This window comes from Natrix helvetica, assembly GCF_964273705.1.
Source record: "Natrix helvetica genome assembly, chromosome: 1".
Lineage (NCBI taxonomy): Eukaryota > Metazoa > Chordata > Lepidosauria > Squamata > Natricidae > Natrix > Natrix helvetica.
Genome location: NC_138548.1, coordinates 206849970 through 206877377, shown reverse-complemented (window position 1 = coordinate 206877377; position 27408 = coordinate 206849970). Strand labels below are relative to the sequence as shown.

General features: G+C 41.1%; 1 protein-coding gene across 7 annotated transcripts in view; it reads right to left on the bottom strand.

Annotated features, from left to right (window-relative positions):
- The window catches only part of RAPGEF3 (Rap guanine nucleotide exchange factor 3), an 82266-nt gene that overhangs the window by 30992 nt on the left and 23866 nt on the right, over nucleotides 1-27408 (bottom strand). For 6 of the 7 annotated variants that reach the window (XM_081939790.1, XM_081939789.1, XM_081939788.1 and 3 more), the window contains 8 exons: nucleotides 17455-17508; nucleotides 15418-15524; nucleotides 13514-13635; nucleotides 7086-7248; nucleotides 5913-5997; nucleotides 3501-3561; nucleotides 2949-3025; nucleotides 636-782 (listed from right to left, as the gene is read on the bottom strand). In XM_081939790.1, coding sequence (XP_081795916.1) covers nucleotides 636-782; nucleotides 2949-3025; nucleotides 3501-3561; nucleotides 5913-5997; nucleotides 7086-7248; nucleotides 13514-13635; nucleotides 15418-15524; nucleotides 17455-17508 — 816 coding nt within the window. Of the gene's footprint in view, nucleotides 1-635; nucleotides 783-2948; nucleotides 3026-3500; nucleotides 3562-5912; nucleotides 5998-7085; nucleotides 7249-13513; nucleotides 13636-15417; nucleotides 15525-17454; nucleotides 17509-22785; nucleotides 23964-27408 lie in introns of those variants that run through there. The other variant, XM_081939792.1, reaches the window with a different exon arrangement.

The following is a 27408-nucleotide window of genomic DNA, read 5'->3' as shown; positions in this document are numbered from 1 at the left end:
CCACAAGCAGACTGGTTAATCAGTGTGATCAAGACTGGCAACAGTTGGAACTTAGCAATACCTATCTCCCCTCTATTTGGGACTCTGCATCGTTGCTCAAATATTCCAATTGATTCTGATTAATATATATCAAAGGTAACAGAAGCAGTGGCAAAATAGAGGTTTGTATACAATTTGCTTTAGACCAATACAAAGAGAGGCAATGGAGCAGACAATTGTGCAATGTGTGGTTTTCCAGCTGTTGATTACAGTAGTCAAGGTCATCAAACATGAGAATTTGCATTCACCATCATTTTGAAAGCCACACATTGCCACTAGGAATAAATAAATTCAAGTAAAATAGGTTAAGGGCAGGAAAGTTGGAGCAAAGAGAAGGGTAACTGGGCTCTGTAAAAGATTCAACCATGAGGAACAATGTGGAAATCCAAATAATGGAACACAGAAAAGTGTCTAAGCACTTCATGGTTTAAATTTGGAGCAGACTATGAACTTTATTTATATACCTGCCTCTCCATCCTTCAGTGCTCTCAACTTCCTTGTACAAGAGATAAGCTTTCTCCCACCAAATAAAGCATACTGAATGTTGCTCAAACACAACAGCTTCTGTCTCCAGCATGATGGATTTCCACGCCTACCTTGAGAATCCGGTTGAAATCCCTTTTGTCCACTCGCAAGAAGTGGCAACTGTCTTCCCGAAGGATGATGGTGGCAGCACGGGGGGCATCATTCACGAGTGCCAGCTGGCCAAAGTCATCGCCTTCATGTAGGGTGCACACTAAGCCCTGCAGGATGGGTGAATGAGCCGATTATTTTATTCACAAAGTCTAGATACCACCTTGGCAAATATGAGTTGCCCTACTGAGGTCACTTGACTACTAAACCACAAAATTGTTCTTTTGTATCTTATTTCTCACTTAACCAGGAGGAAACCAGATTAAACACAGCCTAGGAAGAAAGGGCAACTGTTGTAAGGACAGAAGGTTAAGCACACAGAATTATATTAATTTTGCCTTGCAAAGGCACACCCCCCGGATGTCTTACATGATATGGTAAACCTGTTTTTATTCAGCAACATGGTGTTCCACCCTACTTTAACCTCTTAGATACATTTATTTTCTAATATATGGCTACTGTGCTCCATGACACCATTTTATGATAAGTGATATAAACATACATAGGAGGTGGGCACACAAGACAAAAAGCCAAGCCATTTCCCCACCTTACCTTTGTACCCTTCTCTTTCTCTCTCTCTATATATATAGACACATCCCTCTCTATGTAGACACATATGTTTGTATCTAAACATAAAGGGATGGGAAGCTGATCTACAATGGGCAAATTCATTCATGTGGACAAATTTTAGCACTAAAATTACCAAGGGAGGGAGGGGAAATTTTGGCACACAGAATTTTCTTGCAATTTATATTCTTTCGCGGATTTATGAATTAGGGAGCAGGTGAGGTGATGTCTAGGGAAATTACAGATGTTTAAATTAGCCTTACAGAAAGGTACATTTTGATTCCAGACTTTCCGCAGTCAACATGAATATTGTTGAGAACTTGGGGAGTTGGAGCCCAGACAGTTGGGAAACGCCTGGATTATTGAAAAGTGAAATGTTATTTAACAAGGGAAACATTAGATCAGTGATGGCGAACCTATGGCACGCGTGCCACAGGTGGCACGCAGAGCCATTTCTCAGGGTACGCAAGGCGCTACCCTGTCAGCTGGCCAGTGTGCATATGCATGCTGGCCAGCTGAGTTGACCCTTTTTTAAAGCCATTTTTCTCCCTAGCCGGGCTCCAGAGCCTTTATAGGAGCCCAGGGAGGGCGAAAAGAGCCTCCCCTGCCCCCCCCAAAAGGCCCTCCAGAGGCTTCATGAGCTTCCCTGAAGCCTCCTGAGTGCAAAAACCGGCCCTACGGGCAAACCGGAAGTTTGGGAACGGACTTCCGGTTTGTTCGGAGGGTCATTTTGACTGCTCCGGAGGCTTCAGGGAAGCGTCCTGAAGTTCCCTCAAGCCTTCGGAGCGCTCAAAATGACCTTCCGAGCAAACCGGAAGTCACTTCTGGTTTGCTAGGAGGTTCGTTTTTACTGCTCCAGAGGCTTCAGGGAAGCGTCCTGAAGGTCCCTCAAGATTTCAGAGTGCTCAAAACGACCCTCTGAGCAAACAGGAAGTCACTTCCGGTTTGCTCGGAGGTTCGTTTTGACTGCTCTGGAGGCTTCAGGGAAGCGTCCTGAAGGTCCCTCAAGCCTCCGGAGGACTTTCGGGGAGGGCGGGGGAGGCTGTTTTCGCCCTCCCCAGGGTCCTAAAAAGCCTCTGGAGCCTGTAGAGGGCAAAAAAAGCATGCAAAAAATGGAGTGGAGCGCCTGTAGTGCATGCATGCACACTGAGGGGTCGTGCATTGCATTATGGGTGCAGCACGGCCATACACTACCCCCCTGCGCTCCCCCCACTTATGGCACACGAGCCAAAAAAGTTCACCATCGCTGCATTAGATCATGACAAAGGAAGAATTTGTAACCGTGTAAAAAAAAGTTTGAGATAAAGCTATTCCATCAATTGTTTGCAAATACAAGAGCTGTGGTGGCACAGTGGTTAAAATGCAGTACTGCAGGCGGCTACTGCTGACTGCCAGCGGACTGCAATTTGGCAGTTCGAATCTCACCAGGCTCAAGATTGACTCATCCTTCCATCCTTCCGAGGTCAGTAAAATGAGGACCCAAATTGCTGACTCTGTAAACCACTTAGAGAGGGCTGTAAAGCACCGTGAAGTAGTATAGAAGTATATGTGCTGTTGCTATTGCTACAAGCAACTCTAAAGCATAAACCCAAAGGCTAGAAACACTGAAACAAATGAGTTCACTCTCTTCTGGTATCTGAATGCCTAGAATTCTTGGACTTATCCTGAAACCAACCCATTGGTTGACTAAAGAGATTAAAAATTCACACCTTATCATGTGTAACAACATTGACTGATCCCTTCCAAATGATGTACCAGGACGTGCCCTTGTCTCCTTGGCTGAACACTATGGAGGAGGGGGGGGAAAGGACTATATGTTAATTACACAGAAAATTACAGCAGAGGTAAATGTAGGGCAGTTAAAAATGAATCTTTTTAGAAATAAATGAACAGAAGAAGAAAAGAACATCTTGAGCTCGAGTTAAGAACCAAAGAGCTAACTGGGAACCTTTTAAAAAGGAATACACAGACTTTAAATAGAGAAAAATGAACAGCAACACTGACAGCTTTCCTGCCTGATTTCACAGAACAAAGGATTGTTGAATGCCATCGTTGTTCTTTTTTACAATGGTTGGCATAAACTGTTGTGATACTGCAAGTGGCAGGCATAAAGATGCATATCATTTCAAAGATGCCAACTCACAATGGCTACACCTGCCAGCCTAGCTACAGTCCAATGGCTGCATAAAGTAGCAGTATGGGATACAGGAGGGCCGTTGTCAGAGACAGAAAGAGTATGACAAGGAAAACGTGTGACTCACATACAGTTCCAGCCTTTGCATGGGACTCAAAAAGCAGTACAGCAGCCAACTCTCTCCTCACCTGCAATGGAGAAACAGCCAGTGAGTAGTAGACCCTATGACACATTTCACTGAGTTATGCTATGACATGTTTCAGAAAGATGCAGTGGGTAACTGAAGTCAGCATGTGGTGTAAGACAGCATTTAAGGTAAATCGTTACATTTCTAAACTCAATCCACACCGAGACAAACATATTGAGACAAACAAATTGAAGGATTATAAACTAGATGCCAGTTTTTATGTTTTTAAATCTTCTTCAGGAGAAAGAAGGAAGGAGGGAGGGAGGGAGAAAAAGAGGTGCATAAATGGGGTATAATTCATATCTCTATCAAGGAACAACCCTAGATGGGATGTTGTGCATTGGCAGAGGTACAAATGAAGACTTATCAGGTAGAGAAGTTGAATTAGTTCACAACACAAAACATCCCAAAGCTCACTGGGAAGGAGAAATATGCAAGTATTTGTTAATTCCCGATGTAAGAAATAGAACATTTGGCTGGAAAATACTGTTGGCATCCACAGATCCCTTAGGAAAGGAAAGCAGAAAAGGGGTCTGTGCCAACAAAGCACTGATCATCGTAGCTGCCTGGTACTAGATTTTCTGTAGCTTTGCAATATGTGTCAGTTGTGCCAGTTGCATCCTGTTTGTTTGGAGATGTGGACTGCTGCACTTCTGCATTATGCCACAGTTCCTTCCTGTCTTGTCCTCTACAGACAGCTACAATACAAAGCACGTCACCCGAGAAATCTCAATGCAATCAACCAAGGGTTTGTTTTCTTAAGTCAACGTGTAAATTACACAGTGTACTTTGGCAACCTGAATAGGGAAATGGCAAACAAGCAAATGCAGTGGTGCCAGTACATAACATGATTTCATTTTTTTTCCATAAGACTAATCAGTAGAAATTCAGGGCATATGGCCAGGAGAGCGAACACCTGCAGGAGTGCAAAGCTGAACAGGAACTCTGCCCATCCTCCCCTATTCTAATGTGTATGTTTTATACATAAACCAATCATTTAAGGGGAGCATCAAGTAGAGTAGAAGTGAATCCAGCTCTAACTGCTGGATTGGATGCATGTGGAGTGACTGAGAGTTGATTATATGGATACAAAGCTATTAGACAGTCTGGGAAATTCATGTAAAAAAGTACTTTCAGGGAAAGGGTGCCAGACAATATGTTACTTTGCTTTGCTACTAAAAACCTCATGTATAAGTAGACACATTCATGACCCTGAAAAAGGATGCAAATGACCAGCTGTCTGCAAGGAACATAAATCCTTCCGTTCCCCACCATCCAGTCAGAGCTGAAGAAGCTTCTTGGATGAGAAGCGAAACATCTTCAAAGAAAAAACAAGAAAGTCCAGTTGCCTTCTGAAAAAGCCCCTTTGGGACAACCACGACCTGGATGACTGAGAATCTCTACAGACTTTTAGACATATTCATGTTTATTACTTACACTGCAATAGAAGTAGGAGAATAGCTGCCGTTTTGTTTTCCTACCCACCTCACAAGATTGTTGTTGTGGAGAAAATGGGAGGAGGAAGCAGCATTATGTATGTTTGCCTCTTTGAATTACTTATAGAAGTATAGGTATTCCTTGACCTCAATTGAACCCAGAATTTTGTTCATAGGATGTTGTAGTTGTAAGTCGAGTCACCACATGGCTGGACTCAATATTGTGGTTTAACATTATTATGGTTTATGGATATGTTTATGATCTTCAGGATCTTGCTTACAGTTGTTAAGCAAACCACATGGTCTCATGGTCACAAATCTGAGCCAGTTGCCTAGTGTTCAAAATGTGATCGCATGACCACGGGTTGGTACAGCAGTCATAAGTTTGAGGATGGGTCAGAAATACCATTTTCAAGGCCTTGTAACTTCTAATGTAAGTGTCCAGTCATAAATCAAGGATTATCTGTAATAAAGGTGGAATTTAAGCAATGTAATAATAAAAAGTAAATTAAAAACTAGAAGGCTGCAGACTTGGGCCATTTAATGGTATTCTGGGGAGAAGATGTAGGCACTTCAATACACTGATACGATGGCTGAGCTATAAAGAGAAATAAAACGGGCATCCAATCGACAGAGAACCAGCAAACAAGGAATCCATTTTCAACTATATGATGGATAGGATGACAAAAATGAACCGATTCCTTCCTATTTGTTATTCACAGTGTATTTGCAACAAATTAAAGTTAGGCCAGGGGTGTCCAAACTTGGGAACTTTAAGACTTGTGGACTTCAACTCCCAGAATTCCCCAGCCAGCTGGCTGGGGAATTCTGGGAGTTGAAGTCCACAAGTCTTAAAGTTCCCAAGTTTGGGCACCTCTGAGTTAGGCCAATGAGACAGAATCTGTTAGTCACTCACCGAACTGGAGAGATGGGCTACCGCTTTGACATGCAGTAACTCCTCAAAGATCAGTGCAAGTTCCTCATCTGTGCGTTGGTTAGGACTGGAGGAGAAAGACCAAAACAAAACACACATTCCCCCATCAGTTGACATTACATTGCTGATCTCAGATCCATGCATACAAAACCATCTTAAGCCCATAAGATTACATTCACAGCTGTGTGTAGCCCTTCTCTCTCCTCAGGAAGGACAAAGATCTATTCAAAATATGCATGCTTCCTTCTTGACAGGAAGTCCCTTCTAACTTTTTGAGTCATTCCTGGCTTCCAACACAAATATTAAGTCCATTACCCAGATCCTGCAAAGCTTAACTCCTGAAATATTGAGGACCATAAATTCCTTTTTAAGAAAGCAAGACATGATTCTTACAATCTACAATATAATATAATCTGCATTGTACCAAGGCACAGAAAGAGTTTCCAAAGTTTGGAAACTTTGGAAAAGGAATAGAAAATTAGATCTTCTTGTAGTCCAGCAGCTTCTTAGTTTCTGGCACAGTTGCATGAAACTGTTGCTTCTTCTGGTGTGTTTTTTATTTAAATGTACGTACAAAAATACATACGTAGCAGTGGTGGGCTGCAGCGGTACACCCCAGTACGGGCGTACCAGTGCCTGTACCGTTCCAGTACAGTGCTCCGGAGGGCCCGCTCACCCACCCTCGTTCCTTACCTGTATTTGAAGGAAACAGGCCATCTGTGCACATGCGTGCAGCATACGGCGCCTACGCAACGCTCTGCCAAGCAGATAGAGTGGCGTGGAGGCGTCACGGAGCATCGCAGGAGGTAAGTACACATATGCGCACGCTGTGCAGGTTCATGTGGTGGCTGCCAGGCCTGGTTGCACCGGGATCTGGAACCCACCACTGATACACAGGCACACATTCTTATAAGGGATCACCATGGCAAAGTCTTTGCTTCACCTGCAAAGGAACTGCAATTCAATCCTCCGTGTACTTAGTGGTTTTTTTTCCTTGAATAGAATCTATAGAAGCTTCTTTAATTCTGTATGAATTAAATATGCTGAATCCAACAATCATTAAACTCCGTTTTACAGAACTATGATCCATGCGCTAACTTCCTGAATTTCTTTTCATTTTTTTCCCCCTGACTGCTTCCTGCAGTCAATGCTTACGGTTTGCGTAGGATGGTGGTGAGCAATGCAGTTGGGCCCAGCTGGGTCAGCAATGCCAACGCCTCCAGGAGGTCCTCTCCATCTCTGTCTTCAGCACTTGGTTCCAAGGCCACAAATCGGAAGAACTGAGCATCTCGATCTTGAAAGTAGCTCTCCTGTCGTACTGCGTGGACAAAGGAAGGTGATACCAGGGCATAAAGGAAGAAATAAGGAGGATCAAGTCAAAAAATGGTTTCATTCCACCACTAAGATTGCAAGGAAGATATTCCACCATATCACCATCTCGTTTACCTCTTACTAAAGGTAATGAAAGTGTTCTGGATTTACAAAAGAAAAAAAATCATTTGGAAAAAAAAATCATTTCCCCAGGAAAAGAATTAAGACTCAGCCACACGGCCTCCTTATTCTAGCATGAACAACTCCATTTATCCATTTGTGAGGACAGGGCAGTGGCTTCATCTCACAGATCACCCACTCCTCTCACAGGCTGCAACTAGTCCAAGCTCTTCCAGTTTTTCAACAGACTTTGCCGTAGTAACCAAGGCATTTATGATAGGGAGCAGAGGCCCCCATTCCAGGAAAGGGCATAAATGGTACACAAGATGAATTTTTCCAAAGGTTTTCCAACTTACTTCTCAAGCAATAGCTGCAAGTCCAGAGGAACCCCCAAATTGTGAACCAGCTGTAGAAATGGAACCTCACCAGATCAAAGAGAGTGAAAAACTCAAAGCCATTCCATCTTGCTAGGGAAAAAAATATCCCCCCCACACCACCACAACCAATATTGTCACAGCCTCCAAGCCCTGAAACAACATCTGTACAGATGGAAAGTAACTCTATATCCGAGTATCACCAGCATACTACCTTGTCTGTGTCATATAATGCATGTGGGTATATGCATAATTTTGTATTTATTAATTTAGTCATGTTTATGTAGTGTATATTGGAGGTGGTGGCCCTTTGAGAGCTGTATGCAACGAAATTTCATTTTAATGTATGAAGATTAGTGTACTTTCAAAGTGACAATAAAGCTATTCTAAGCCTCTATGCCATTGAACAACCACATCTAGCAGTATCATATAAATATTAAAAAGGAGCAGTAAGAAACTTGAACTCTGAGACCACACATATGAGAGGGCCTAGGGTTAGACTTCTCCGCCACCATGACCAATACTAACTGGAACCCCAAAGTATTTCCAGAAGGACACAGTCAATGGTATCAAGGCTATCAAGATAATTAAAAGGAGGGCCAGGACAGATTTACCACTCCCATCCTGGGCTTCCAGAAGTCATCAGCCTGTGTGCCCAATGCCATCTCAGTACCATAATCCAGCCTGAACCCTAACTGAAGAATCCAGATAATCCATTTAATCCTGGGCCTGCCAATCTTCCTTGAAAAGGGAAGGTTGCAGCATTCACAAAAGTTGTCAAAATGATTGGGTCCAAGGATGGCGTCTTAGGAAGGTGCAAATTACTGTTTCCCTCAAAGCAGGTGGAGCACCTCCTTCCAGAAAAAGAGGCATTAATCAAGACTTGGATCCAGAAGGTGGGTCCAGTACACAGATAACAAATACATGGCATGAAGTATAAAAAGCTACAAATAGGGCCAAATTAAAAACCCTTCTCCTGGGTTTTCTGGCAATGCAAGCGAACTCTTTCCAAATCAATCAAGACAAAAAAAAACAGTTATCATACACAGTGAGATCTCTATAAATAGAACTGTCTTTTCCCAGGCTACCCCAGGCTACAAAAAACCAATTTCTGATTTAAAAATAACCTGGGTTGTTTTCTGAGAGACTGGGAACACTACTGGCTTTGTTACAGCACTACAATGAACGGAAGGCTGTGGGAGGGGCTTCCAGTGAAGGCATGGTGAGCTAAATATGTCTCTGGGAGACTTGAGAAGATTACACAACACAAAGATTAACATAACACAAAGATTAACACAATATAGTCTGAAGTACCAAAGACAAGACGAGTTTTTTCCCCCCAAATCTCTTCGGAGAAGGAGAGGATGGGAGATCACCCACATGTGCTCCAGACAACTGCTCATGAAATTACAAGACAGACATGGGACTGAGTGCCAGGAAACAAAGGGATCATTAATGAAGCTCCCAACCACAACAGAGCCTTTTAAAAGAGATTCAGTTTACTAACCTCGCTTCTAAGACGTTACAGAGGTTGCCTACTTAGTTATCTTATGATAAGTAGATACCTTACCACCTGGTGAGTTTATCTTCATTTCTCCACAAAAGAAAAAGTAACCGTACGTTTAAAAACTTTTAAAAATATGAAATAAATAGCAAACGGCTAAATAAGAATTTGAGCCAAGAAAGCCATAAACAAATTAAGAATCCCAAAAATTTGGAATACCAAAACTTTTACTATAAAACTTTAGAACTAGCTGTATAAAATAAAAAGGTTTTCATGGGTACCAGAATTATTTTGTCTACTGTAAGTCATACTAGATTTAGAGACCTTATGACTTAAATTGGATGCTAGGCACGACTAAAAATTCCAGGCAAAAGGAGGGGGGGAAATCTCCTGCTTTTGATTTTGATTAGGATTGGGATCTACAAAATATAACACTGTAGCATTTGAAATATTAAAGAAGATTGAAGAATGGGTCAGAAATTAGTAGCCACAATATCAATATCAGCAGTGTTGTCTGCTTCAATAGAATTTAAAGGATGTAAATGAAGGAATGCCAGAATGTGGAAAAAAATCTTCCTTGATATAAAAATAATCCAATATCTAAAATATTGGATTAAAATGCAGATTACAAGATAGAGAAACGATTTGAAGTGGACCTACAAGTGACAGGATAAGGGAATGACCCAGATAGGGACTCTTTACTGGATATCAAAAGCAGGTGAATGAAGTTTTAAAAATTAGAAGTGAAATGCAATTGATAAACCAAGTTAATGATCTGAATAATGTCTTTTTATTCGATTTACAAAGGGGGCTTTGTAAATCGAAGCTGATGCAAAGGGACAAAGAAGAATTGAAGTGATAAAATTCCACAATATCTGAAAGCACTAAAGATTATGATTTTCAGAAATAAAAGGAAGCAATATGCAATTGATTTTGATCAAGGTTTTTAAAAAAAAGATGTTTTGTAAAGTTCTGGCAGCCCTTTACAGGCGTTTTGCTGACATCAGAGCTGAAAAGTTGATGTCTTGAGGATTTGCTTATAGATAAGCAATGGCTTATGGGAAGAAGATATGTATATCTTTTTGTAAACTTATACAGATGAACAGCTTCCTAACTTGTTTATACTTGCAAATAAGATGGGAAGTCGTATGTGTGTGTGTGTGTGTGTGTGTGTGTGTGTGTTCTTTTTTCTTTTCTTTTTGTTTCTTTGTTTTCTATCTCTTTACTTTCCCTTTTTTATTTTGGTTTATATTAATTTTTAGAGAGAGGAAGGGAGGGAGGGGAGGAGAGGGGAGGAGAGAGAGGGAGAGAGGAAGGAAGGGAGAGGGGGAGAGAGAGAGAGAGAGAGCTTTCTATGGATATTTTTTCCATGAGGGGGAGCACATTGTTGTGAGTGCATGAACGAGACCACCGCAGCTTCTTCGAGGGATTGCCAAGCAGTGCAAATACATCCCTTAGTAAATTACTGCACAACCCTTTGCCTTATACCCTTTCTTTTATCTCCAGAATTCACAGTCATGATAGAGAAGGGGAATCAAATTATGGTTTTCAAGAAACCAAAGGAATACATGTTTGATCTGAAGATTTGGGCAGCACAGGGGTGGGTTCCTGCCAGTTCTAACCTCTTCTATAGAAGAGGTTCCACAAATCTACAGTGCCGTTTAGAACCGGTTCCAGCTCCCTCCCCCCGCCCGTCCACACATCATCAAGATGAAGAGCCAGAGGAGGAATTCTGGGAGTTGAAGTCCACAAGTCTTAAAGCTGTCAAGTTTGAACACCCCTGGGGTTTTTTTTCCTAAAGGGTTAGGGGTGCAAGGGTCTTGTAACTTGACAGCTTTAAGACTTGCACACTTCAATGCCAGAGTTCCTGAGCCAACATTTTGGTTGCTAAGCAAGAGCGTTGTTAAGTGAGTTTCACCACATTTTACAAGTTGGCCATGCCCACCCAGTCACATGGCTGGCAAGCCACTCCCACCCAGTCACATGGCCAGCAAGCCACTCCCACAAAGCAGGCCACACCTACAGAAGAGGTTCTAAAAAATTTTGAAACCCACCACTGGGGCAGCACTACCCCATTTATAAATCTAATCTGAAGAGGGGTGGTGGGCGTTAAAGGCTCAGTAAGCAAAAGAACATTTAAGACCGGGATGAGTAAGACCTGCTCAAATGCTCTACAATGCTCTTTTTATATACGATAGAGAAATCAGAGCCTACCTCAAGAGATTATCAAAGCAAGCTCCCTTGAGACAGATGAGAAAAAACTGAGTGTTGGGTTGATGGCCAACAATTTATTTCTTAGTAGGGAAGAGACTGATGTCACAGTAAGATATGTAACTGGCTTTGTGACCTCACTGCCAGACCAACCAATCAACCAACCAACCAACCAATCACATACATTTCTCACAAAAGTCAATTTTCTGAGGAAATGTTTTTCAACCTTGGGAACATTAAGAGCATGATGGCTGTGGACTTCTGGGAGTTGAAGCCCACACATTTTTAAGTTCTCATGGTTAAAAAATACTGCTTGGAGACCCCATTTCCTTTCATTTACAGATTAGATTCCATTTTGCACCTTGTCTTTCTTCCACAGAATTCAAAAATGGCAGACCCAGGATGTCCTACTGGTCTTCCACCCCAGGAATTGATGGATTTACATCTATTTAGCTCCAGCAAAATTAGTGCATCATGTATCTTAGGATCATACTCAGGGATACTTTGCTATTAGTTTGCTTTTTAAAACATTAGCTAACATCTCGCTAGCAAAGGAAACAAAGAGGAGAAACAAAACAGACCAGTTTTTCAAAGGAGGGAAGAAAGAAAACACAGGCTTGCTGAACTAGATAGGTTTAGATTTCCTTTGGAAATCATTAAATGGATTAAGACATTACATGAATTCCTTATACCTAAAAGTTAATGGCATGTTTTTCTCCTATTTTTCTACTATTCAGGGCAAACCAGACAAAAATGTCCACTTTCACCCATGCTTTTTAATATCTGTGTGGGCTGTTAACACAGAGAGATATATACAGGGTAGAACATAACACTTGAGCACAAATTGGCTTTATTTGCAGACAACATTCTTTTATTTCTTAACATCATATGACTATGCCAGTATTGGTGAAATAAAAAAATATAAAACTGTAACTGTTTATAGTTATAAAAGATATATATTACTTTTGGCTGTATTTTCTCCCGCTTGTTTGTTATAGCTATAACATACTCTTTATAACATAAAGCTATAACTCTTTATGTGCTTTTTCCCCTCTTTGATAATGTATGGTATCACTATAACTATCATTGTTTGTCATTCTTTTTGTTTTCTTATTAATTTAAAACGCACTAAGGTAGTCCTCGACTTACAACAGTTCAGTTAGTGATCGCTCAAAGTTACAACGGCACTGAAAAAAAGGTGACTTATGACCGTTTTCACACTTACAACCGCTGAACATTCCCAGGGTCACGTGATCAAAACTCAGACACTTGGCAACCAACTTGTATTTATGACGGTCGCAGTGTCCTAGAATCACGTGATCCCCTTTTGTGACCTTCTGACAACCAATGGGGAAGCCAGATTCATTTAACAACCTTGTTATTAACATTAACAACTGCAGTGATTCCCTTCTTAACAACTGTGGCAAGAAAGGTCATAAAATGGGGCAAAATTTACTCAACACCGGTCTCACTTAGCAACAGAAATCTATGGCTTAATTGTAACTGTTAGATCGGGTAATGGATAGGCACGCACAGGCTTAACAGTAACAACAGCTCTTTATTAAGTACAACAAGTGAGAACAATCCAGCAAAGGTTGAGTCTGACAGCAGCCCTTTTATAGGGAGCTGTCAGACCCTTCAACCTATAGGATTAAACCTCTGTTCCCGCCGGAACAGAGGACCTTGGTGGAAACCACTGCAGTTAGAACAAGTATCTAACAGTAACCATAAATCAAGTACTACCTGTAATAAGCAAGTGTAGAATTCCCCACTAGGAATTGTATTGAGACTAGGAGCATAAACCAAAGTTCTCAAAAGATCTCAAATAGTGATTAAAAATAAACCCTGGGCATGAAGGATGAGAATATTACATTTCCAATAGATATCATTAGATTGGTCATACATACATACATACATACATACATACATACATACATACATACATACATATCAATGAGAGAGTCAAAGAATAGGAGTTTAGCTAAAAGCAGTGCAGATAATCAATACAGATAAGAGTATTTTGCAAACTGCCTTTTTTTTCTCACATAGAGAGTGACACGTACCATGAGCCAGTACTCCTTCATCCATCAACACTTGACAAAGCCCAAGGGCCTGGCTGCGGGTCTGCACCGAAAGTCCTGCACTAAGAAGTGCATCTACCAGCTCCTTCCCAGAACAACACTGCCTGAAAGAAACACAAAATGACAGTGATTTCAAAGTGGTTTTGAGATCGAGATAACTAAGAAGGCATGCTTCAAATTCCAGGTAGGATTGTTCACTGAAAAAGCTTCAGGTCGATGTTTCTTACATTTTCTCCAATCATGGACCACTAAATGAATATTTGGAAAATGTGGGGATCACCTTATTAAAAAAATATATCCTCTTTGATCATGGGAGTTCTTTGGAGTTGAGTAAAATAATGATTATACTTGTGTTTGTGCATAGCTTCATGCCCCTCCATTTTAAAGAGTTCACAATGGTTTGTTACAGAAGCTACTGTCCCTTTTCATCCATTGTTAGGAACAGAAAACAGGTAGTATGTTAATGAAGTTTCCTGATTAGGTCCCTTAGAAGAATTCCATATATCAGTTGACTGAGAAATTTGCTCACATAAGTTGGCAAGAGATGTACTTTGTGACTCCAGATCAGAAGTAACATGCTGGGGAGCAACAGAAGAGAAGACTTCTTGCATTAAGCCATAATTTTCCTAGAAGCATCCACTATGGAAACAATATCTTAAATTAGAAAGATTTGGCTTTACCAGGAATGGCAGTATATAAAAACAGAGTATCACATATTCTAGGGTTACTCAACCTTGAGACCTTTAAGATGCATAGACTTCAACTCCCAGAATTCTGCAGGCAGCACCTTACTTCGTAACTCCCAAAATGTCCAACGTTAGGTATCTTGATTATCTAAAATTCTAATTTCATTTCATCTCTAACCAAGGAACTCTAATCAATTGAACTCAAATCATTCAGGGTTCATTACCTGACATTCATATTAGAACATGTAGTATAAAACCACTTTCATATAGTTTTGGATACATGCATATCCAATTTTAGGGCATGTCAAATTTTTCAATTTTCAATTTCCAAACTTTAGGGGTGCTCAAAATTTGTGATAGCCTTGGGGATTGTAAAGATATTTTGGTTACTTTCATATAATTTAGATGTGCTTGGTAAATAACTACATAAATACCTCAACTTTTTAACATTTTGTTTGTTTCATTATCCATATGATAATGCAAATTTATACAGTATGTACAGGTAAAAATGAATGCAAATAAATGCCCCCATAAGTCATACACCAGGCACAGATCCTCTCTAAGGAAGATGGGCAGTTAAGAAATATGAAATGTATATAAATAAGTAAATAGTTATGTGGCTTCTTAATGATTGCTGAAAAAAACAATTATTGTACAAAATTCTGCAAGGTTTTTCTTCCAGAACAGTTAATTCAATGGCAATTGAATACTGTCAAGGAAAGAGTTCCAGACTTGTCTAAATCTACACTCAGAAGCCTCATTATTCTCATGTAACACATCCCTGGATGTTTTGCTTATGATGACACTCATAAAATCTTTAGAGAAAATGGCAGTGTCATCTACCTGTGCCAGTGATGGGTTCCTACTGGTTTGGACTGGTTCAGCCAAACTGGTAGTGGTATGGGGACCTGGGTCCCTGGAACCAGCAGTGACCCAGGCCTGCCACGCCCCCGAACCAGTTCCCTGGTCTCTTCTGCTGTTGCCAGCATGTTTCTGTGCATGTGCAGAACAGTTTTCAGTCAACTGCACATGCACAGCAATGTGCGGTGCACAAAACGCCCCCTCAGTGAACTGGTAGTAAACCGGTTAGGAACCCACCACTGATTGTACCTCATTTTCAACCTAGCCCATTAGGGAGGGAGGGGGAAGTGCCAGTTGCTTTTAATTTCTTGCTCCAGTGGCCCACACATGTATATGTACCTGTGAAGCCGGAGGTGATGCTTATGATCGCGGATTAAATCTGGATACATGACTACCAAGTGTGCGCAGAGGAGCCTCCCTGCTCTCCGTATTTTGTTGGAGGAAGCCTGCAAAATAAAATGCAAGAGGGGCTACTGCATTTGATCTCATTTTCTGGATAGTCAAATGTCGGGGAATACTAATTTGGGCAGGACGGCAAGAGGTCAGAGCTGCTGGCCATGCTTTAAGAAGTCATCTCTAGCCGAAGCATTAGCAGAAACACTATATAGATAAATACTTCTCTTTGTAGATACATAGAACAGTAACCTTTGTAAAAGTAAAAAAAAAAAGTGAGAAAAGCAATCCTAAGCTCTAGAAATGAACTCTTACAGTGGGGATGGCCTATCGGCATATCATCTTCCCATTCATATCACCAAATAAAGGGTATTACAACTCACACTTGCCTCTGATTCACATGGTGTCCAATAACCACCATGCTTCGTAGCCATTGATACAGATGGTCCTTGGCTTGCAACCATTTGTTTAATTATGGTTCAAAGGAGTGGTGAGATTAAAAAAAAATTACTACCAGTTCTGTGGGCGTGGCTTGATGGGCATGGCATGACTTGGTGGGTGTGGCAGGGAAAGGATACTGCAAAATCCCCCTTTCCTCCCAATCAGCTGGGACTCGGGAGGCAGAGAATAGATGGGGACGTGGCCATTCAGAGTTGGTATTTACTGGTTCTCTGAACTACTCAAAATTTCCGCTACCGGATCTTCAGAACTGGTCAGAAACTGCTGAATACCATCTCTGGTTCAAAGTTAAGATAGCCTTGGAAAAAGTGGCTTATGGCCTATACTCACACTTGCAACCGTTGCAAAACCCCTGTAGTCAGTGATCACAATTCGGGTGCTTTGCTACTGCTAGCCTGCATTTATGACTAGTTGCCAATTCCTGGGGGAAAGTGACATAAAAACACCCATGGGGGAAACTGGATTTGGTTAACGATCATGTGATTCACTTAACGACTGCAGTGATTTGCTTAATGATTGCCATAAAAATCATTGTAAAATTTGTTATGACTCAATTTAGGACTACCACAACTTATGACAGAACTTTCAATCGCAATTGTGGTCCTAGCTCAAGAACCACCTGTAGTCTGATCACTTGTGTCTTACAGGTGCATTGAAAAGTGACTAGGAGCATGTGGGTGATAAAATATTTTTAAAAATAGATTGCCTTAAAGAGATAATTCCTATGAAACATATATTTTTTAAAAAAATGATCTCACCTCAAATGCATTTGTTTGCATCTGAAAAGCTACTTAAATCAGAGTTGTAAACAAATACAATTCAGCTGATTATTTTTTTAAAAAAAAACCCGATGTAAAATTTAAGCAGGTTTTCAGAAGATGCAAACAGGTGGTATGTGGGTGTTCCCATGTTTTGAAATGCCTGTTCGGAATTTGAATCCAAAAAAATGTGCAACTTGAATTTGCATAATTTTGCATGTTCACAACAAAAACGCCAATCAAGAATTAACAACCAGGATTCCTAAATATAAATGTTACATTCTTGTGGTCAATAGCATCAGTAAAGAACATGGGATGCCTCCAGCTCTTATAGTATGAATAAATACTTTTATTAATAAACATCTGAACGTTAGATAGCATTTCCATGTGATCACATTATTCTACAAGCACCAACTTAGCATAATAATTAGAATAGTTCGCCTGGACTGCAGAAAGAATGTGTAAAACAAAAATTAGCAAATTCAAGGCAGAATACAGATTTGAACAAAGGACTTCCATTAGTAAATTCATGGCTGGCTGAGTTGGTTCACTATGTGTAGCGTTACAATGAACCACAGATGTCACCTTCCCAAACTTGGAATCTTCTGGAGATGTTTGGCATTACAACTACCAAAAACACCTGGAATGGACAACTTTTGTAGAGGATACCTATTTAGAGATGGTGGTACTAGACCTCAAGGCGTGAATGAGCTTAGTTACAATTATAGCTGATATTTTTTTTGTTTGCACATGTCATGTTTATTACCTGCTTTAGATTGTGGCCAGGCACCAGAGTTGATTCACTCTCTGGAAGAGGAGTCTGGAAACAAGAACCAAAACAAAAATCAAGAACATTTCCTTAGACATGTTACAAACTTGAGGAAGGAACTTTCTCTTACATTTGTTAAACCCAGGGTAATATAAATAGTATCCCCCATTCAAAGGAAATGACCAAGAGACCCAGTGTGAGATTTATTTTTATATTATGTTATACTGGTGTATGTTAGTATAGTTCCAAGTCTTATTTTAGAATCTGATTCATTTTTCATTATACCTACCTACCTATAGCATGTGTGCATACACACAAACACACACCAGTTTTAAAAGAACTCACAGCACTTTTGCCCAGTTAGTTCTGGATCTCCAGAAAATGCAATTATTTTCTACAAAAAATATACGGTTTCAATGAATAACAAAACAGGAATCATAAATGGTTTGATGAAAATATTTAGATTTTAACAGATTTTTAACAAATTAAGAAAGTTGGAAGGGACCTTGGAGGTCATCTAGTCCAACCCCCTGCCCAAGCAGGAGAACCTACACCATTTCAGACAAATGGCAGTTCAGTCTCTTCTTGAAAGCTTCCAGTGATGAAGCTCCCACAATTTCTTGAAGGCAAGCTTCCACCTTGATGTGAATAAAATGATATTGTAACCAAATATGGGATTTTAAAAAAGGAAGAAAGGAATATTCCACTGGCATTTACTGTAGAAATATCATTCTTGCTGCTTTTTCACAGCGAGCACATGTCTTTCACGCCAAAGCAGCTGAAAATGAACGTTTATCAACCTATCTAGATACATAGATAGCTGTACCTAAATACATGCACAAGCCTGACTTTACAAGCAGATGGAATCAAAGGGAATGTAAAACAAAAATTTGTTCAAAAAGGAGGTGAGCAGTCACGTTTAAAAAGATCAGATAATCCCAGTCAAGGGAGTGTAGATTCTTCGCATTAAAGACAACCATGAATAAATGCAAACCATTTTCTCATAGGAAATAGGCTTAATCTAGCCATCTATAGTATATGAAGTGAACAAAAGAGACAGGATTTTGCTCTTCCGTGTTTTTCCGCAATTGAAAAATAAATGAGATACAGGGTTGTGAGCATCATGAGAACTAGAGTTGATTACTAATACGGCAGAGGTGGGCTTCACAAAATTTAACAACTGGTTCGCCTAGTGTAGAACGGAAAATGTGAGCTTGCACGCGGCTTCCAGCACACCTTGTCGGGCAGCCGCGGTGAGTAGAGCGAGCGAGGTGTGGAAATCAGCTGGGCTGTGTGGGTGGGGCGAGTGAGCCAGAGAGTGAGATATATAGGACGGGATAGTACCATGGCAGGTGGGAGGTCCCAGCCGGTGGTCGGAACTACCGTTCGCCCGAACAGGTCTGAACCGGGAGCAGCCTACCTCTGTAATAGGGTAACATCGCTTTAGCCAAGACAGATGGAAATATTTTTATAGGCTGATTTGGTATAATGAATATTTTAAAAAAATATTTTTAAAAACCCTCAAAAAAAACATTTTTATCAGTTTTCCTTGTTCCCTTCCTTCCACACCCTCTTCTACTAATTGTGACTCACACTGATTTCCAATTCTGTGACCTGCAAAGGAAAAAAAGCCCCACTTCAGACCTTCCTGCAGCTGCTGAGTATATATTATTTTGCTTCTGGAGGACAGTCATTTTGAGAGAAAGTCTATGCCCTTCTCCCCAATTAACATTTGATGAGGAATGGTATTATATTACAGTCATAGGTCAGGCATAGAAGCTATAACTAAAAACAACTTTAAGAAGTAAATCAACGTTTGAATTCATCGAACTCCCATTTTGCCCCAAAGAAAACCGAAATGCATGTCCCTGCTTAACCAGCACTTGTAGAGGCTTTGTGGTCATTCACATACTCCTCGAAGACCCACAACGTAGGAGATAAATGGCTGGGTGGAAAACTCAATGGCTACAACAGCCTTTTCCAACGGCATGTTGGTAGGCAAATCAGACAACATTCATAACTGGTTATATACATTGGAAAAACTGTGGGAGTGTTTTTGTAATCCTTTCTTAAACTCACACGCTTTGCCAATAATGTTGACTTGGTGACCCTGCAGATGTTGCCGAATGTCAGCTTTCAATGGCTCCCACTAGCATGACCAATTCTGAAAGCATCTGGAAGGATACAGGTTCTCCAACTCTGACATACAGTAATGGAAAGGTGACAGTACCAGAATGTCACCAACAAATGCTTATCAGGGAGATGAAGGAAAGAACATTGCTATATGATCATTCAGGATCATGTAATGTATATTTGCTGGAGGTCATGGTGTTACATCTGTGTGCAGAAAATAAAACCACAAAGAAAATACCATTATTCCTGTTTTCCTGTGGATACCAAGGATCTACAGTCTGCTCTTGCTGAAAAATATAATTACTACAAAGATGTGAAAGCTTACTCTGAAGTTCCTGGTGTGACTAATGCTTTAACACATTATTTGAGGTTAATATCACCCATTTATAGATGCAATTTTTCCTTCAGCCATTAAACTGGCATCAAAAAATATCAAACTAAGCCCCACTTTCTTTGGGATGCAAATCAATACATATCAGGAAAAAAGCAGAGGAAAACCGAGATTGCACTACTTCAACAGGGCAGTCTTCTTACGGCGAAATAATGATGAGGTGGCTAACTCAAGCAGTGTTTTTTATGGACAGCAGAATGGGAAAGAATGGCATTTTGTTTTGTTTTTCCCTCTCTCAGCCCCCTCTTGGGTAAACAGCTGTGCGTAAACAGAAGAAATTAAATGACATAACAAGCAGGCAGCAAACTACAAGAGTTACTCCCTTTGACACTTCAGCAAACTGCAGAGTGGCTTGGCTGGAATGCACCGGAATGCTGAGTGCTTCAACAAGAGCCCACGAAAACATTTCAACAAACACAACTGTGTTCCTCACATTCTTTTCAGTAGCTGCTTCAGATACTGATCAGCTTGCAACATGGACATGAAAGGCTAGCATTTTTCTGGTACAGACGGCCAGCTTCCATTCAACACAGAAGAAGAAACCAAGAAAGAGAAAGGACAGTGGAAGTTCGGATGAACATCTGGCAAAACACAAAAGTGAAATCTGAGCTAAGGCAAACACGGTTGCCGTGGAATTAAAAACCCATGGAACACAATGTGTCATTTCAAAATAAAAACGCTTAGGAAGGCATTGTATGATTTGAAGACAGCAGGAAGCAGCTGGGTTCACACATCATGCCGCAAGGCACCTTCTATGTGAATTCGGTCATGGCATCTTCTTCAGCAAGCTATTATTAAACATTGTAGGGGAAGCAAAGTAGCAGGTGTACTACTATGGTACTTTGGTGCAGAAAGCACCTTGACATACCACGCTGGTGTTCTTGGTGCCAAGAACACTGGTGTCATTAGCAAAACTAACTCTGTTAGCTGAACCTTCTGATTAGGTCAGGGGTGTCCAAACTTGGGGACTTTAAGACTTGTGGACTTCAACTCCCAGAATTCCCCAGCCAGCATGGCTGGCTGGGGAATTCTGGGAGTTGAAGTCCACAAGTCTTAAAGTCCCCAAGTTTGGACACCCCTGGATTAGGTGTCAAGTAATCACACTCAACCAGATGATTTACTTAACAACTGCAGTGATTCACTTAACCAACATGGCAAAAAAAAAAACCTCCATAAAATAATCCATAGCTCACATAAACATCTTAAGAATGGAAATTCTGGCCCCAATTGTTGTCACATGTCAAGGACTACCTGTCTCTATTTACACAATCCTATCAGTGGCTACGACACTGAGCTTGTCAGGTCGGCAGTTCGGCGGTTTGAATCCCTAGCGCCACGTAACAGAGTGAGCTCCCGTTACTTGTCCCAGCTTCTGCCAACCTAGCAGTTCGAAAGTATGTAAAAATGCAAGTAGAAAAATAGGAACCACCTTTGGAGGGAAGGTAACAGCGTTCTGTGTGCCTTCGGTGTTTAGTCATGCTGGCCACATGACAATGGAGATGTCTTTGGATAGCACTGGCTCTTCAGCTTTGAAACGGAGATGAGCACTGCCTCCCAGAGTCAGGAACAACTGGCACATATGTGTGAGGGGAACCTTTATCTTTACCTTTATCCCAGTACCTCAGTAAAAAAAAGTCAGGTCTCAACGACTTTCAAACACTAAAAAGGTTGGGGCTTTTTGAATCCCATGTTGCACCTTACTTCCAGGACCCATCACTAAAGCAGCACATTCTCTCTTCACAGCCACCTCACAAGAAGCCGCCGGCCTCCACTGTTGCTCCTTCTGAAAACCAGAGCTTCATCCCTTCCACCTTGGCACAGCAATATATCTTATTTTCCTTTAAGCTGGGGGATCCAACCTTGGCAACTTTAAGACTGGTGGACTTTAATTCCTAGAATTCAACTTAATTTTAACTCCCAGCCATCATGCTTCAAAAACCTAATCATTCAGTTCTCCCCCCCCCCCCCTCTTTCTCCCCAGAACTCGATTCCAATCCAACATTATCTTCACTTAAACAACAGAAATTGGGACTGGAAACTCCATTGTCAAGCAATGCCATCATAAATTGAAAAACCATATGACCACACTGCTTAGTGATGGCAGTCCCGGCAGTCCTGGTTGCCATTATTAAGTGAGAACTGCACGGAGTCGTTAAGCAAGGACCTCATATGACCATTACTTTCAATTTTCTGCCAGCTTTCCTGTAGACCTTGCTTGTGTAAAACCCGCAGGAAAGCTTCAAATTGGGATGACCTGACACCATGGGATGCTGCAATATCATAACTACAAGCTGGACACCATGTACCCTGATCATAGTCACATGACTGCCGGCTGTAAGTACAAGGTCCAGTTATAACTACCAATCAATCAGTGCCATCATAAATTTGAATAATCGTTAACAAGTGGTCATTAAATAAGGAACCATGTGTCCACCCTTCAGCAGATTAAAATATATGAGAGAAATATATCGGAGAAAGGTAGTAGTACTACAAAAGAGCTGACAAAGAAAAAGAATCAAACAAAGGGATCCACACTTCTAGCCTTTCAAGGCCATTAAAACTTTTTTCTTTCCTCTGTATATTTTTATTTTTGCCACACCTCTTTCATTATCCTTATATCAAGTCACCCACATTCCTCAAACTACTCTCAACATACAACAGGGTGTCAAACTCGCGGCCCACAAGCCAGATGCATCACGCACTGGCCATCCCCGGATTAGCGAAGGGGGGAAATATCCCGATATGTCACGTGACGCTGCCGTGACAACGTGAGTTTGACACCCCTGACATACAACATCCTTTACCTGATGTCATTTTCTTTGAACTTCTTGCTATCTCTTCAGAGTGCATAATGATACAGCTGTAGCTGTACTTTGCAATGTTATTTGTCCCTCAGTGGATCAGCAGGAAAAAATGGAATTTTCAAAGCCACAATCGCTAATCTTGGAAGACAACACAATGCATGAGGTAATATACATTTGTTTTGGTTCCTCTTGGTCATTGGCCATCAGCTGACACAATTGTTCTCTGTCTCCCATTGAGCATTGTCTCTCCTTTTTTCCCCCTCCATAAATGCTCAGAACCTGTTTCTTTGGTGAGCATTTCAAAGCTGTCTCTCAATTTCTTTGGTGCAAAATTTCTTCAAATTGCGTCTTGCTTTTAGTTGCTCATCCACTGAATATGTCCCTTCGTTTATTTTCTTTTTTCAGAAAAATCCACTGAATATGTCCCTTCGTTTATTTTTCTTTTTGCACTATCTCTTTTCTTTGATGTGATAAAACTGCATGGGTCCTGATCTGCTGAAGGGTAGCCACACTAAAGTTCCGATTCTCTGATTTCTTCTTAATCATAAACATTTTAGGTCAGGACTATAGTTTTCTGTCTGTTCATCTTCACTTTTGTTTCTTCACCCATAATAAGCAGCCACAGTTCTTAGGATCCAGCCCTTGGAATCAGCAGCTATTATGACTTTTTCATACCTGCAGCTGACCATCCAACCTCTCAGAATTTACTGCTTTTCCTTTCTTCTTTGTCTCTTCCTCCTGCTCAATTCTATTGATAAAATGATGTCACAAAACATTTTGTAAGCCATGTTATTTACAACTAGACGAAATGCTGCTTGCTCACCCTGTTCATCTGCTCATTACTGCTTAAGCTGCACTGTTTTAGAGTTCTTTTAAAACATAAAATATTGTATATCTAAGAAATATAAGGGGGAGAAAGTCACCAGAGGATGGAGGTGCACTGTAATATGTGTTTTTCCCCTTTTTCTTTTCCCTTTCTTTTTTTGTACTCAGATGTTTATGTACTATTTGTATTATTTGTGTTAAAAAATAAATAAAACAAATAATAAAAAAGAGCTTTTAAAACAACATTTTTAACGGAGGATTTTAAGCCGTTTTGTCCCATTTCACTCACATAGAAATATTCTTCTCAAAATGTTGCTTGCCGTGTATTGGCAAATCACATGTAATCCACAAACACGTTCTTCAGAACCATTATTTATTTAATATGCAAATACGCATAGTTCAAATAAATAAAGATGCTTATAAATAATCTTTTAAGTCTATTTAACTAAGTTTAAAAAAAACTGGGGGCACGCCACATACACAGGTTTAGACAACCCTCTCTTCTCTTGAATAACCATCTAAATTACCTGATTCATTTAAACTTCAGGGAAAATGTGTCAACTTTCCAGTGTTATTATCCACTCAAGACCTACCATCTGAGGGTTTTTTACATGTTGGTGAAAATCATGCAGGTAGCAGCATGAGGCCAATTTTGACTAATTTCAAAATTAAGGGGTTTCATCAGGCTTATACTGTAGTATATTTGGAGGGAAGATCAGCAGGATGCTAACTTCAAAAGTATTTTTTTTTAATCCTGCAAGAAATTTAGGGCAAGTCACTTCCTAAACATTGGCAAGAAAAAGCAAAAGTTTTGGGAAACTACAGGCTGAACCTAGCTTTAAGAAAAACCTTCTTCTTATGCCATAAGAAATGATGCCATACCACTGTTATGAAATATACGTCAGTGAAAGAAGGATGAAAGAGCAAGATTCAATCAGCAAAGAGGAGGAATTATAAGGGCTGAGAGGAATATACTTTGATTGAATTTGTTTATTTATTAAATTTACATGCTGTCCATCTCACTATTAAGTGACTCTAGCCTGTCTTCCAAAACCCTCCTTGAACCAAAAAAGATTTGGCTTTCTCTTTGTTGCGGGGAGTTAAGACTAGAAGATCTCCAGGTCAGAGGTGGCATTCAGCAGGTTCTGACCAGTTCAGGAGAACTGGTAGCGGAAATTTTGAGTAGTTTGGAGAACCGGTAAATACCACCTCTGACTGGCCTCTCCCATCTATTCTCTACCTCTCGAGTCCCAGCTGATCAGGAGGGAATGGGGATTTTGCAGTATCCTTCCTCTGCCACACCCACCATGCCAAGCCAAGCCCACCATGCCACACCCACAGAAACGATAGTAAAAAAAAATGAATCCCACCCCTGCTCCAGGTCCCATCCAACTCTATTATTGTGTTAATGATGAAGATAGAGCGTGAGTCAAGCAAAGGTAACAGGCCAGCAGCCTGGAAGCCATGCCAAGGCAGATTTAGGAAGCACATTCAGCCCAGGGATGGGTTCCTGCCAGCATCACTACCAGTTGCGCATGCGTGCTTGCTTCACATTTGTACTTTAAAAGGTTTGCGCATGTGCACACCATTAATAAAGGGGAAAAAATTACATTTTTTCAATGAAGGTAGTTCTGCGCATGTGCAGAACAGAAAATAAAGATGGCGGCACCCAGGATAGAACCAGTGCAGTCACGTGTCCAGCTGAGTTACTACCTATTTGGCAGAACTGGCCCATACCGGTAGGAACCCACCTCTGATTCAGCCCCTATTTGCATCTACTATCTCCTCAAGGGTGATGGAAATTTATTTTATTTTTATTTCTTGCTTCTCAACCTGAGCCAAAGATCAAAAATGATCCCAGCCCTGAGAGTACATGTCTAGTTTTGACGTAAAGGGCCCCCTTTCTCCCTTTCTTTCTCGATCGTGGAGATTTCAGGAAGCGATAGGGCCACCATTAACGTGTTTTTTTAATGAGTTCTGAGAAATGGTCCTCCCAGGAGAACGCTTTCTCCCTTCCCTCCCAAAGTGTCCTGTCAGCTCGTCAGGGCTGCTCATTTCCCTCACTGGGGAGCACAAGCAGTACCCGTCTCCTAACCTGTTTACATGACAAACAGAACAAGGGCTGGACAACTGCTGGAGTGAGCAAAAGTGCCTCCAGCCTGGGCTGGGCTCCAAGCAGAAGCGTCAATTCACAGACAAACCATCTGCTGGCTGAGGGCAACCTGACATGCCCCAATTCTGCACAAGCCTCTTCATGTCTTCCTTCCCTTGGCCAAAAAGCCAAAATGGGACATGTTTATGCCCATAAACCATGCAGGGGGGGAAAAAACCCCCACTAGGTTGGTCACTGTTGCCTTTCCTTTGACCTTTGACTGATCAGATATTGGAGGAGAACAGCCCAGTTACCGTATTTTTCAGAGTATAAAACGCACCAAGATTTTGAAGAGGCAAATTAGAAAAAAAAAAGTTTTGCACTCTGTAGACCTCCCAAAACTGGCCCGTTTTCATGAAAAAGGGCAGGCATACCCTTTACGAGGCTTGTAGAGTGCTCTTGGGGACTGGGGGGGGGGACAGAAACGAGCAAAAAATGGACTGTTTTCCGCTCATTTTTGACCTCCCCAGCCTCCAGGAGCACTCTGGAAGCTTCCTAAAGGCAATGCACGGCCATTTTTGCAAAGGGGATGGGGTTTCAGGAGGCCAAAAATGCTATATTCAGTGGATAAGATGCACCCAGATTTTTACCCTCTTTTTTGAGGGGAAGAGGGTGCGTCTTATACTCTGAAAAATACGTTAGTTTATGGTGCTGAAAAAATGAGGAGTCTGGTAGAACTTTTTTTTTGACCAACAGTGTTACAGTATTAAAGATGGATGTTCTCATGAGCCACAATTCCACCCAGTGCAATTGATGGAGTAAGCAGCTGCTCACCAATGCTTATGCCTTTTAATAACATTTGCTAGTCAGAACATGCTAGCTGGCTCCTTCTGATTTCTTGATTGACCAAGTGATTGACCTTTGAGAAAGTTGCAAGGAAAGTAAAATGGACACCACTTTATCCCTTCCTGTAGCCAGGGATCTCTCCTTCCACTATGCCACAAGAGCAAGCATGCTTTTAAGTAACACAAGACTGTGGGGCAGAGTGGGGGACGGGGTGGAGGAGAAGGATCTCATTCTTTTGAAATCACTCAAGAACTAGAATCATAGGTCAAACATTATATTAATCATGTAAACTACCCATTCCCTTTTCTTTTTTTTTTATTTCTGACCTAGGATGAGTGGAGAAAACCCCACTCATAGAAATGCAGGTTAAATCCTATCATCTACTCTGTGGGTTAGGCTTAAAAAAAAGGACAAGTCATTCCCATCATTGCTGCAAGCCTTAGTTTAGAAAGAAAAATTTGCCTGGTCTGCAATCTCTCAATGCAATTACGTTACCTGAGTAGGAGTGACTGGCTGGCATTCGTACCAAGGGCCAGGTGCCACTTTCTGTACTCAGAGATAACACTGAAAATGTAAGCGATTTTCCATTTGACACCAGTCAGTCCAGGTGCAAGTTGAGGTCCAGAAGGTCCTAAATTTCCAGTAAATTATCTCTTTCATGGGCAGGTAAATGTATAACGGGCATGCCGAGTTTAAAACACAGGAAGAAATATCTGGGCTGCAGTAGAAGCCAGCTCCTGTCTAATTCTCGTTCTATCACAAATAAGGGAGGCGAAGGGATTTGCTAGTAGATGGACTGGGTGCATGGCTTATTTTTGCTTGAGATTCCAACCAACCAACTCTACATTTCTCCTAGATAA